This window comes from Phalangium opilio, unplaced genomic scaffold (assembly GCF_054372755.1).
Source record: "Phalangium opilio isolate 3A_F unplaced genomic scaffold, DU_Popi_V2 ptg001170l_1, whole genome shotgun sequence".
Classification (NCBI taxonomy): Eukaryota; Metazoa; Arthropoda; class Arachnida; order Opiliones; family Phalangiidae; genus Phalangium; species Phalangium opilio.
The window spans coordinates 10788925-10803330 of record NW_028324255.1 but is presented as its reverse complement, the minus strand read 5'-3'; the positions used below and the strand labels follow the sequence as shown (position 1 = coordinate 10803330).

At 40.6% G+C, this 14406-nt stretch overlaps 1 protein-coding gene across 1 annotated transcript; it reads left to right on the top strand.

Annotated features, from left to right (window-relative positions):
- Positions 1–5577: 5577 nt before the first annotated feature.
- On the top strand, positions 5578–9329 carry LOC149587228 (uncharacterized). Its single transcript, XM_089863705.1, has 3 exons — positions 5578–5847; positions 5926–6206; positions 9039–9329. Exons 1-3 carry the CDS (start codon positions 5602–5604, stop codon positions 9313–9315), a joined length of 804 nt encoding a protein of 267 aa, XP_089719831.1. The 5' UTR covers positions 5578–5601; the 3' UTR covers positions 9316–9329.
- The last annotated feature ends 5077 nt before the right edge of the window (positions 9330–14406 follow it).

Genomic DNA, 14406 nt, shown 5'->3' with positions numbered 1-14406 from the left:
ACCGTCTGATCACGTCCCTCAGCAATCAAGATTACAACACGCTACAAGAACTGCTGAAATGCATTAAGACGATGGAAGAAAGGTTAACCCTTGCTCAAGAAAATAAGGACAGAAGTAAGTCTGAACGATTTGACAAGGATAAAAGGGATTTCAGACCCCGTTACTTCCAACAATCGAGCCTGAACCCGAAGCCAACGCACGGCTACGCAAACGAGAAGGAACTCGAACGAGTGAAATTCAGGAGGAAGCCAGATCGAAACGACAAAGGCGAGATTCTATGCTTCAATTGTAGAGAATACGGACATGTCTCCAGAGATTGTCCGAAGCTCCAGCGTAGACAACGTTGCGAGAAATGCAACAAAACTGGCCACGAACCGAAGGACTGTCGCAAAACCGAGACGAAAACAACCGTTCACGTAGACTATAAGACTAACGACGATGCTAACGAAAAGTATTTCCAAGATGCTATCCTTAACGGACACGAAGTAAGATCATATTTAGATCTTGGCAGCAAATGCGTTGCCCTAAGAGCCAGCGATGCCCACAGACTTGGCATAGATCACAATCCGCCGGAAGGTGGAGCGGTGATTGAAGGTTACGGCTCAGGAGTCAGGAAGATTCTTGGCGTTTTCACGGCAACCCTAGAACTTGATCTAGCAACGGCTGAAGTAGAAGTCCACGTAGTCCCTGACGAAGCTCAGGAAATTCCACTCTTGGTCGGGCAACCCTTTTCGGAACAGCCACACATCGTTATCGTCCGTCGCCAGAACACGGTTCGCATCTTTGAAGAAAATAAACCAGTCGAGGAAGAAGATGACTGCCTAAGGCAACTGCAAATACCAGACCTCCCAAAACCGCGTTTGAAGCTTTGGGCCAAAGAGGCAACAGTCATACCACCAAAATACGTAGGGTTTATTGACGTCCACGTCGGAGAGCGGAAAGAACCGGAAGCCGACCTTTTCGTTGAAATGCACAGGCGCGAAACTAGTGGTCGGCGTTTGGACAAGATAATCCACAGAATTTTGGTTAATCAGTTATCCATGGATAATAATCAGATAATAATTCGTGATTACATTGCATTAAGCATAGACTTCAAATTGTGGATAAAGATAAAACAAACAGATATTACACTATCCAAATGCCGACCACTACGCGAAACGCCCGGTTACGAACATTGCATCCCCAGAAGCATCACCCGAATAAACGCCCTAGGACAATCAGCTATACCAGAGGTGGATTAGGGGAAGTTATGAACGAGCCATAGGGCTCACTGTGGGGGCATTTTATTTACGAGAGAGAGGAAGAGGAACGGCTGGGTGGGTTAAAATTCCTCCCCTCAATCAACGGAGTAAGATTAAGGTCTCTACCTGGTGGATGTTAAGAGAAGTAACATGGGAAATTGAGAAAATGGCCTCCGAAGTTAAGCTTGAAAACTCTTCGCGACCTATTATGAGTATTAACAGCTCTAAAAGTTATGAAGAAGTATCAACTCAATGTAATTTTTATTTAATGGTCAAAAAAAATATGAGAAATAAGTCTGTAGGTTGTAACATAGATAAAAAACCGACAAAAAGTAGCGAAAAATCGGAAAAGATAGCTAAGCCTTTGCCGCGCTTTAAATCAGTTTCAACCCAGTGCTTGACTTTAATAAACCCCGTCACAATACCACCAAAGAAATCGGATGTTAAACGGAAAGGTATTTACCCTGCTTTGGAACTTAAAAATGGGCCACCAACGCTACTCTAGTTTCAGAGGAAGTCACAAAATAGCTGAGATCATTTTTTAATTGTTCTATTAACTTCTTAATAATGGGAAAGTCCGCGCCTCCCGACGATTGTTCCATTTCTAACAATAAACGACTCTTGACTGAGTAAGCCTTGTACATCATACACTAAACTAAGCAGACGCTATTTTCAATCCGTTAGGTGGCAATATCGTTACCCTGCTATCCTCGCGAATTCTCTCTCATTTTTGGGGGGGCTAAAAAATAAAGAGTAGCTCTATGTTCCCCCATCGCTTTTATAAAGCATTTGCCCATCCAGAAATTCGGCCTCTTTCGTAACTTCCCCTAATACACCTCTGGCTATACCTATAATGAATCTGTCGGATAAGGAATTAACCTTTCAACGACGACAGAAGATTGTCCAGGCAGAGATTTGCATGGCAGAGGAAGGAAACTCGCCCCTGAGAGTCATGCGGACGGAAAAACGAACATTAACGCCAATCGTAGAACAAGAACTAACCATTGGACCCAGCGTTACGAACGAAGAGAAGAAACTACTAATCGAACTCATCAACGAATACCGAGACATTTTCTCTGACGGGATGGCTAATTTAGGACGAACGGATCGGGCAACGATGAAAATCGAGCTGGAGAACACGAAGCCAGTCACGTTTCGCCCATATCGCCTCTCCCATTCGGAAAGAGAAAAGGTAGCCGAGCAAATGAAGGAACTCATTCAGATGGGAATCATCACGGAATCAGAGTTCCCTTACGCGAGCCCAATCTTAATCGTTAACAAGAAAAGTGGGGACGAACGTCTATGTATAGATTACCGGGCTCTGAACCGAATCACCAAGCGCGACGCTTACCCATTTCCACGCTTAGAAGATCAAATGGAGCGTTTGCAAGGAAACAAATTCTTCTCAAGTTTAGACTTGTCAGGTTACTACCAGATCCCCCTAGACCTTTCATCGAAGGAGAAAACTGCATTTGTGACACCAGATGGCCACTACCAGTTCGAGGTAATGCCATTCGGCCTCACTAACGGTCCCGCAGTATTTCAGCGGATGATCAATACGATTTTGGGACAACTACGATGCACTATAGCGATGGCCTATATGGATGACGTCCTCGTACCAGCGAGCACGGTGCCAGAAAGCCTTAGTAATTTGCGGCAAGTATTCGACGTACTCCGAAAACCAAAGCTGACGCTCAATTCAAAGAAATGCCACTTTTTAATGGACAAGATCGATTATCTTGGTTCGGAAGTCAGCTGCGATGGGGTGAAACCCGGACTGACCAAAATCGTATGCGTTCAGAAGTTCCCAACGCCAAGAAACGTCCACGAAGTAAGACGGTTTCTGGGATTCGCTGGATATTTTCGGAAGTTTATCGAAAACTTCGCTCGAATCGCCGGATCCTTGAATCAATTATTAAGGAAGGACGCCACATGGGTCTGGGATACGGAACAGATAGGAGCATTCGACACGTTAAAATCACTGATTGAAAGACGAATTCTGGCACTTTACGACCCCAAGGCGGAAACGGAACTGCATACTGACGCGAGCCAATTGGGACTGGGAGCAGTCCTAATGCAGAAGGAGCAAGACGGAAGAACGCACCCTCTCTATTATGCAAGCCGCGGGACTACCCCAGACGAAGCCAGATATCACTCCCACGAGCTGGAGACCCTCGCAATCTGTTGGGCGATAGAGAAGTTTCGAGTGTACTTATTGGGAAGACACTTCACGATTATAACAGATTGCAACGCTGTCAGGAACACATTTGCCAAGAAAAATATCGTCCCTCGAATAGGACGATGGTGTTTGAAATTTGAAGACTTTCATTACGATATCATTCAGCGCCCTGGTACGTCCATGATGCACGTCGACGCACTTAGTCGCGCCCCATTAGGCGAACCCGAAGAAGTCGACATAGTCAGCGGACTTCAAATTTGCCACATGTCACTCACGGTTGAAGACTGGTTAGTAACAGCCCAGAAACAAGATCCGAAGATACAGGAAATGATTCGTCAGGTCACGAAGAAAACTAACCTAACGAAAAACGAAATTCAAACCCAAAAGGACTTCACGATGAAGGACGGGCGACTCTACCGATTCGCGTACCACAACGATACTGCAACGGCAACATTGTGCTGGGTGGTACCAGACAAGGCCCGTTGGCAAATAGTGAAACGAAACCACGACGACATCGGTCACTTTGGCCTTGACAAGACGTATGCGAAACTACAAGAAAGATTTTGGTTTTTTCGAATGAAACGATACGTCCGAAAGTATATCACGTCCTGTCTGGAGTGCCTCTACCACAAGTCTCCAGGAGGCAAGAAACCAGGCCTTCTACACCCAATCGACAAAATAGGGAAACCCATGGACACCTTACATGTTGACCATTTAGGCCCATTTGTAACCAGCACAAAGGGAACGCGTATCTCATCGTCATCGTCGACGCTTTTACGAAATTCACCATCCTGCGTCCGGTACGAAATATGGGCGCCGGACCAACACGAAAGGTATTGGACGACGTTATCGGAATTTTTGGAGCTCCCAGACGAATTATAACAGACCAAGGCACCTGTTACACGAGCAGAATCTTCGAGACCTTCTGCAAGGAGACCAATATCGTTCACGTCAAAAACGCAACAGCCACTCCCCGGGGGAAGTCGAACGATATAACAGGACCATAACGCCAGCCATAGCAAGTTCATGCACTCGTGCTGATGAGAAGGATTGGGACGCCCATCTCACGCAAATCCAGTGGAGCGTCAATAATACTATGCATAGAGCTACAAAATGTACCCCATTCTCCGTCCTCTTCAACTTCCCGTCACGACACCCAAGGGGACACGCACTGATCGACGCACTAGATCAGCCAGTTGATGAAACGCTCCGACGGAAGAGGGACCAAGCCCTAGAGCACATCAAGGTAGACCAAGCACGACAACGCCAGCGGTACAATGCTAAAAGAGCAAAGGCTCCCACGTATGAAGTAGGCGACATGGTAGTGGTTGAAAAAGATCCGACAGCAACGGGACAACCACGCAAAACTAACGCGAAATATAAGGGACCCTACGTCATCGCACAGAAACTCCCTTACTATAGGTTCGTTATCGAGGACCTCCCGGAGATCCAACGAAGCCAGCGGTTCTACCGTAACACCGCACCAGCAGATAAACTTAAACGATGGATTATCTTCGATGGTCATGACGATTTAGCTTCGTCCTCTGATGAAGACGAAACCGTACGAGAGGTAGGAAACGGCGACGACACAATGTAACGGCTATTACCTTATTTTACTTTAACCATTAAACTATTTAATTAACTTCAATGAAGCCTCATTATTTGACCCGAAAACAACGTTAACAGACGTACGAGTCGTACCTAAACCGGAGATCTGAGAAACGATATCGCGAGGTGACGAATGTGTCGCCCTTCTTCAGTAATGCTATACAAGAGAAAGGAGTCCCAAACTCCGCTTTGGTTTCGTCCTAAGCTAATTTAATGGACTTCTGACAATGTTGAAAGGGCGCCTTGTGCAACGTAAGAGATGGGAATTCATCCATGGTCTGAACTTGAGTGCCTCTTTTATTGAACTGAATCACTGAGCCATCTTTAACAATTCTGTAGCTTGAGACCTTTGAAGAGGGTTTAGTGGTTTAGAGTTCAGCAAAATAGTCACTCAAGTTCAGGCCACGTTAACCTTTAAGTCGCTTTAACGGCTCAAATTTTAGTAAAAGAGTCACTCTTGTTCAGACAGCGTTAAGCTATTGAAGATGGTTCATCGGTTCAGAGCTCCGTAAAATAGTCATCTATAATAGTATTTTAGTCACTACCGATTACAAATGAGGGACTTTTCTTAAAATGATTGACGCCTACCGCGCTTTTGCAGGTGAAATCAAGTCAAGTAAATTTCTGCTATACAAAGTAGTTTTTGGTTCGTGGCTATTGTGTGCTTTTCTCTTCTCGGTTATGATTCAAACGTATCTGAACTGCGAGTTTGCCAATGTCCATTACATCTTGATGGACAGCGTGGCTGACGTGGCCGACAATTTAGACGTAGTGGAACCCATGGTTTTTGGAGATACGTACATTGAAACGTTTTTGAACGTACGTCTTAATTTCATGGTCGTGAAGCCAAAATATTAGCTGCAGTTCTTTTGAAAAGAGTTCTTGTCTATTTGACAGACGTCTTTAGACCCAAAAGCCCGCCTTATATGGAGACACTTGAAGGAGACTGATCATCTGTTGTACTTGAACCAAGTTGGACCTTCAATTGACAGAGTACATGAAGCTAAACATTTCGCGTTTTTCTGTACGAAAGGTGCCCTACTGTTAATGGGAACGGAACTGCTTGGACTGATCGAAGAGGACAGAGTCCACGAGGGACCACCCATCTTCACGGCCAACTTCGGACCCCTGCACTCTCCTCACATAGACTCCGCTTGCAAGGAGAAAATCAACAGGAAGTAAGTGCAAAATTAAAAATACACCAATGATGCTACGAATAATGTTACCTCCGATTTGAAGTGAAAACTGCACGTAGCGAAAGAGAACTTTAGCCTTTTAAAGAGTTTGTAAAGTGGTCGGCGGACCTTTGGATTTTTTTTTATGGAAAAAGTCCTTAATGGCGTTACAATTCCCCCTCTTGGGGCAAGCAAAACGACAGTCTTTTCTTCTAGCGCACGTAGCGGGGGTCTTGAACTCTCGGGGTGAGGACTGGAGAAACGCCTAGCGGGACGGCTCAAAAACAACCAAAAGAGAGATCTGACATCAATGACTGGATGGGAGGGGATCAACTTTTTCAAAAAATAAGATTCAACGGCTCGCCGACCTCTTCAGAGTCCATTTAATTCCCTCAATGTAGTGATATAACCAAGAAGAAATATACTTTAAGAAGGCATAAATTCGCGTCCGTCTATATGACTTATCCCCACGGGATCCAATAACGGACATTAAAGACTTGTCCACTAGAGAGCTGCACGGAACGGAATTTTTTCCGTTTTCTGCGAAGTCCGTTCCGTTTAAAAAAATCGGAAGGAAGAAAGATCTATATTACGGAAACGGAAGAGCTAATGAAGGAGTTGTGGAAACGGAACAAAAACGAAAGAGCTAATGAACGATTTTATGGAAACGGAACGGAAACAGGAAAAAAATGTCTTATGGGTAGGGCATGGATAAAGAATGCGCGCGAGGAACTTTGTTTTCACTGGCAGCTCCCTATCTCGAACGATAGCTTATTCTGTATTTATACTCTATTACTGCATCGGTTGTCAGCACGCGCAAAGCTAGGTCTCTATGTAACCTAATTGTGTACGAGATGTCACGAGACGAAAAACTTCAGGATCTTCAGGATTTAAAGTATGCGCGATTTTTTTTAGTTCGAGTACAAGGACCTCTAGGCCTTAGTTTCAAATACGTGTGAAATTGCCTACAGCATACTGCACGTATTTAAAACTAAGGCCTAGAGGTCCGTGAACTCTATCTAAAAAAACTCGCGGATATTTCAAATCCTGAAGTTTTTCGTCTCTTCTCAGCACGCACAAAGCTAGGTTACATAGAGACTAAGCAATGTTCGTGCTGACAACCGATCTTGTAACAGCGTATATACAGAATAAGCTGTCGTTCGAGATAGGGAGTTGCCAATCCTATAGCGTGAAAACAAATTAACTCACGCGCATTTATTATCCATGGTTAAGGAATTGAAACGGATCGGACACAGATCTTTTGTTCTCTGCAGCTCTCTAGTGAGCTGCACCAAACGGATTTTTCTCCGTTTTTCGCTGAGTCCGTTCCGTTCCGCCGGATTTAAACGAAATCGGAAGGAAGAAAGATCTATATTACCAGAAGCCGATTAGGCTTTACACATGAAGTACGTAACAGGTGCCTGGGAGAGCTACACGATATTCTCTAAGCTCCTAGGAAAGAACCTCCCCTTACGCGGAGGAACAAAATTCGGTAACGCGGCTCTTTTGAATCCTTCGATCCTTCCGCCTTAAGAACCAATTTACCTGGTACGTAAATTAGGGAACTACTATAAAGACTGAATAGGGTTTCTAAAATATTCTTTAGATAAAACTATTCACAATACCAAAGATTATTTGGGAGTTAGGAACAAAGATCTCATCAATCTGGGTAGCTTTTGCTTGGACTATTTAAGACGCCGTGTATCTGTTTTTTACGAGGAATTTTCTCTGTTCTCGCGGTTACGGCGAGCTCAGCCGCCGGCGGCTCGGGAATCGGGATAGCGCTGTTACCTAGCCAAGGCTTAGTGTAGTTATCGTCGCTATTTTTCTGTTGAAATTAGGGTACTACTATAAATATTGAGTAGAGTGTCTGAAATATTCTTTAGTTAAAACTATTCACAATACGAAAGATTATTTGAGAGTAAGGCACGAAGATCTTATCAATCTGGGTAGCTTTTTCTTGGACTGTTAAGACGCCGTGTATCTGTTTTTAACGAGGAATGTTTTCTATTCCCGCGGCTACGGCGAGCTCGGCCGCCGGCGGCTCGGAAATCGGGATACCGCTGATACCTAGCCAAGGCTTAATTTAAAGTAGTTTTCGAGTCTACTATTATTCGCAGAGCTATTTTTCTGTTGAAATTAAAAAAAATCTTATAATATTTAGTTGAAGACTTATTAAATGACTCGAAAATTTTCGAAACTTGAGCTTTAAAACGTTGAATATAATATAACGACTAACGAACGATTACGGTACTTTGCCTTCCGAGCTTTCCGGTTATGTCGACGGTGAGGTCGAGTCAAGGTCAAATGCAAGAAAATAGTAATAGCCGTCGCCGATTGGTCTGGCATTAAAGCGGCTATCTACGGTTAGGGGCTTATGATTGGTTAAAACCTTTTTTTTTTCGTCTGCTTATTTTAACTTCGGGAATGTCATGAAATCCATGGCCAAAGCTATGGAAAAGTGGGACTTACGTACTTTATGTGTAAAGCATAATCCGCTTTTGGTATTACGGAACCAGAACGGAAACGGAAGAGCTAATGAAGGAGTTGTGGAAACGGAGCGGAAACGGAAGAGCTAATGAATGATTTTATGGAAACGTAACGGAAAAATGAAAAAATGTCTAATGGTTAAGGGCACTGATATTTTGCTCTCTCCAGCTCTCTATTGTCCACTGACACCGGCGTTAGAGCAGAACCCTAAAATCTCGTGATTTATGCGATCTTTTGGTATATTTCGTCTTGATATAACATAGCGGTGTGAACTTCCTTGGGTATTATATGCTCCTGTCATTACCGAACGCGATCGATAATGCCACTTATAATTCTCGCTTACAGATTTATCAAAACGCAAGAGATAAAGTTGATTGAAATGGAACAAAAGGAAGCAGTTTACGAATTGGATAAAAACACATTCCGTCCAACGTTGGACCAACAAAAGGAATTTGTTCTGAGTTTTGACGAGGTCAAATCAACGATGGTCATACTGACCATTGGGTACGTCGCCTCGATGACTTGTTTCATCGGTCATTTAACATTAGCGTTCAGATACGGCCGTCAAAAACGTTCCAAAGTTCGCCGGACTAGAAGACGCCGACTTTCACTCTTATTTTGAACCTTTGATATTACTAAAGTAAACCAATTAACCTTCAAGCTGGCAACTACATGAAGCCCCCATTTGGTGAATTTTACAGAGAGATGCACTGACACGTAACTGTGGTTGAATTGTTACACTAGCTTTAATAAAATATGTATTCACTAATAATAAATAATTTAAATAAATATTCACCGTTGGTAAAGAAATAAATAAGATTGAGCAAGGAATACAGATTTCTTCTACTAGGGAATCTCTAAGCGGACATAGACCCGTATACTAATTAATCAAAAATGTCTTGATTAGAATCAAGACCTAAAAAGTATCGATAAGACTGAGGGTATCACTTGTCTGAAGGATCAGATATTACGTTTTCTTTTTAATTGAAACTTAAATGCATGTTTAAGAAAAAACAACGTTCCATTACCGTTTTCCGTTGAAATAAATTATTTTACTGGTAATCAATTTCAAAAATTTACTTATCTCGGCTTTTCGACCACAATTCAATTCCCCGAAAACATTTTATCATTACATTAATTACTTTTGGGAGAGTACGTGTATGGTTTTGCGTTTTAAAAGGTTCCCAAAGACGTTACATCCCCATTCGTGACCGGCACACTTCGCAGTGGAACATTTTAATTATTCTAAAATCAATGGCGCCAAATTCAATAGGGACAGTAACATTTTTACTCGCGGTTTTGCAAAATGACGTAATATCAAGTGTACTTTAGTGAACCGTCGTATTGTTCTTTCTCATACTGCCCAATTTCTCTCTCTAGTTTCTAAAAATGGTTAGAGACTATTTGATATGGCACGGCACAACGTTATATTATATAAAAACGTCTTGGTTTGGACCAAGGCCGAAAAAACAAACGATATGTGTGAGGTTTATCAATTGACTGAAGTTTCAGATATTGAATTTTTTTTCTAGTTATTTTTATCCACTCAATCCTTAATAAATATTTAATTCGATCAACTGATTTTACTGTTAATCGATCTAGTCCCTCTAAATTAATTGAAAAAATTACATATCTACGCTTTTTCAAGAACAGTTACATTTTCCGAAAACATTTTATCATGAAATTAATTGTTCTTGAAAAAGCGTAGATATGTAATTTTTCCAATTAATTTAGAGGGACTAGATCGATTAACAGTAAAATCAGTTGATTGAATTAAATATTTATTAAGGATTGAGTGGATAAAAATAACTAGAAAAAAAATTTCAATGTCTGAAACTTCAGTCAATTGATAAACCTCACACATATCGTTTGTTTTTTCGGCCTTGGTCCAAACCAAGACGTTTTTATATAATATCTGTCACTTCAGTCTTAATGTAATTAAATTTTGAATAATTATGTTTGCTTTACCGTCATACATTTGCACTCTAAAATATAATGGTGCATTCAAACACAATATATGCTGTTTTTTCCAGTGCCAAAAAAGACATCATTTAGGGTGTACTTTAGCCCCATTTCTATGATCAATTCACGCCATTTACTAGTATTATTTGCAAGTATTAAGGAAATATTAGGCATTTATGCACCATTTACAGTGGCTTTTGACATTTTTTAGACAATCTGTTGAACTTCTAATATTACTTAGTTTAATGGTTTTAAAAGTTGGGAAAAAGTACGCTACCTATGTCACATTATTAAACCAAGTGAAGTGAAATAATTGTTAAATATTTATTATAACCACTACACCACAGACACGTGGTAAGTCTAAGTTTTCCAAGAGATCTAACTAATTATTATGTACAATCACGATGGTCAAAACATGTATCTACAAGGGCTTGAACCTGGGACCTTCCGCGTGTGAAGCGGACGTGATAATCACTGCACCATAGACACGTGGTAGCACTGAGTTTTCCAAGAGATCTAGCTAATTCTTATGTCCAATCACGATGGTCAAAGCCGTACTTCTGTAATTAACTAAAATTAACATACTTAGACTTGTATTTTTTGACCAAACTGGCTGATAGCACACCCTGAATACTTAATTGTTAATTTAAGATAATTCCGAAAAGTATCTTCGCTGTAGTTTTTAAGTTATCGGTGGGGAAAAATCACGAAAAACCCATGTTAATCTCCATAGGAAATTAGCAAAAGCGGGTGAATATTATTTTAACGTTACAAAACGGTATCAAGTCATATCTACAAGGGCCTACCGGCCCTGTAGAATACATTTGTAAATTCTAAGTAGCACAAAAGGAAAAAGAATCCATTTTTTTTTATATTTTGGTTTGAAATAAATAAACTCATGATAGTAGTTATAACAAACAGAAAGTCAAGGGAATGGCACTGGTAATGAGCAGCAAAAAGAGATGAAAGTTTGCTTCAGGGTAGCAGAGGAACATAGTAGTGAAAATAGTAATCTAGAATTTTGTTCGTTCAAACCTTAATATATCATGAAAAATTCAAGTGAGGAGGCGGCACTACCTAGAAAGATTGATTTTGGCAGATATATAATTATGTTCTACACACACTGGGACTATGGGAGAGTTTCTGGGCCGCAGGTCGCACATGATGAAATTTCAACTCCAGTTTACATCAATTCTCCCTGGTCGTACTAGTAGCAGGTTAAGCTATAGTTTACTCAGGTCCTGTTAGTCTCGAAAGGGTTATATAGTCCTTGTAACTTTTAAAAGGTTATTGTCATGGCTAAACAGACCGCTATTACAGTTTTTTTATTGTTTTATAGGTGATTTTGACACGTTATCTCCCAAAAGTAATTAATGTAATGATAAAATGTTTTCGGGAATGGAATTGCTGTCGAAAAGCCGAGATAAGTAAATTTTTGAAATTGATTAGCAGTAAAATAATTTATTTCAACGGAAAACGGTAATTAGTACAGTCAATCTAGCTAAAAAAAGGGCCTTACCCGAAACAAATTGCGATAGTTTTGAAATTGGGGACTTTTATAGAACTTGAAGCGCTCTTTCACATGGTGCAATCTCCCCCAATCAGCAACTTGAGAAAAATCCGCCATCTTGAAAAATGGCCGCCAAAATTACTAAAGTGCTACGTAACTTTGGCTGTAATTATCGGATTGAATCATAAAAAATCTTATAGTGTAGCTTAAGACATTCCACACGATTTACCTTATATTAATTTTTAGCGTTAAACCAACCGGAAGCTGGCAAACATGCATTAAAACCGGCTAAATTGATAAATTTCGTGAAATGCAAAGTTTCTACCGAAAGTAATTAAAGATTTCTTTAAAATTTCGCTGTTCAAATAGTAGGAAGCGCTCTTCTAAGACTTTTTGTCTATCCTACGATTAAAGAGGGCAAAAAGTGTCCGCCATCTTGAAAAATGGCCGCCCAATTACGCTAAAATGATCATAACTCGTGATCCAATCATCCAATTCACACGTTTCATACCTCAAATTGTTTGTTATAATATTTCCTAAAGTTTAACTTCTAAGAGTTTTGGTCATTTTTTGCACCGTTGTTTATTTTTAATTGATATTTTAAATAATATAACTAATTTTCATAATAACAAATTGTTTTAAATAAATAATTTACTTTGAAATGAATTTTCAGTTCTCATTAATGAGCTTTAAAAATCGTAATTACACTCTAGCGCCATCTTTCCCTCCTAACATTAACTTTAACTGGAACTAGAACTAATAGCCATTGACGTCCCAGTACAGAGTACACCTGCACTCATAATCGAATGTTATCATCCTTTAATTTTTCTTCACAAAATAAATCAATCTTATCAAATAATTAAAAAAAAGTATAATTGTGAATTGGATGATTAGATCACGAGTTATGATCATTTTAGCGAAATTGGGCGGCCATTTTTCAAGATAAATATGAAAACAATAATATGAGAGTGGAAAACAATAATTTGAGGGTGGAAAACAATAATTTAAGGGTGGAAAACAATAATTTGAGGGTGGAAAACAATAATTTGAGGGTGGAAAACAATAATTTGAGGGTGGAAAACAATAATTTGAACGTGGAAAACAATAATTTGAACGAGGAAAACAATAACTTGAGAGTGGAAAACAATAATTTGAACGAGGAAAACAATAATTTGAGAGTGGAAAACAATAATTTGAACGAGGAAAACAATAATTTGAACGCGGAAAACAATAATTTGAGAGTGGAAAACAATAATTTGAGAGTGGAAAACAATAATTTGAGAGTGGAAAACAATAATTTGAACGAGGAAAACAATAATTTGAGAGTGGAAAACAATAATTTGAACGAGGAAAACAATAATTTGAGAGTGGAAAACAATAATTTGAGAGTGGAAAACAATAATTTGAGAGTGGAAAACAATAATTTGAACGAGGAAAACAATAGTTCGAGAGTAGAAAAAAATAATTTGAACGAGGAACACAATAGTTTGAGAGTGGAAAACAATAATTTGAACGAGGAAAACAATAATTTGAACGAGGAAAACAATAATTTGAACGAGGAAAACAATAATTTGAACGAGGAAAACAATAATTTGACGATAAAAACCATTAATTTTTATTAATTATAGAAACCATGATTTGACGATGGTTATGAATAATTTGGATACCAGATCAATAACGTCTAATTGGCCTACCAGCATAAAAGCGCCGTGTGCAGTGACGGTCTTTCCATGTATACAATGACATGACGTTCAGAGTGCAGCAATGGACTTGCCATGTGCCGAGACGTGGCGTGCCATTCGCGGTGACGGCCATTCCATGTATGGGGTTTATTGGGCAGCAATGGACTTGCCATGTGCAGGGACGTGAAGTGCCATTCGTGGTGACGGCCTTCCCATGTACAATGACATGACGTTCAGTGTGCAGCAATGGACTTGCCATGTGCAGGGACGTGACGTGCCTTTCGCGGTGACGGGCTTTCCATGTATAATGACATGACGTTCAGTGTGCAGCAATGGACTTGCCATGTGCAGGGACGTGACGTGCCTTTCGCGGTGACGGGCTTTCCATGTATAATTACATGACGTTCAGTGTGCAGCAATGGACTTGCCATGTGCAGGGACGTGACGTGCCATTCGCGGTGACGGCCATTCAATGTATGGCGTTTATTGGGCAGAAATGGGCTTGCCATACGCAGGGACGTGACTAGCTTCTATGTACATTTACATGATGTTTAGTGTG

Excerpts from the sequence above, each read along its gene's own strand:
- LOC149587228 (XM_089863705.1), top strand. The coding sequence starts at position 5,602 with ATGATTGACGCCTACCGCGCTTTTGCAGGTGAAATCAAGTCAAGTAAA. Across the intron at positions 5,848-5,925 it reads ACATTGAAACGTTTTTGAAC|ACGTCTTTAGACCCAAAAGC; the intron begins GTACGTCTTAAT and ends TCTATTTGACAG. Across the intron at positions 6,207-9,038 it reads AAGGAGAAAATCAACAGGAA|ATTTATCAAAACGCAAGAGA; the intron begins GTAAGTGCAAAA and ends TCTCGCTTACAG.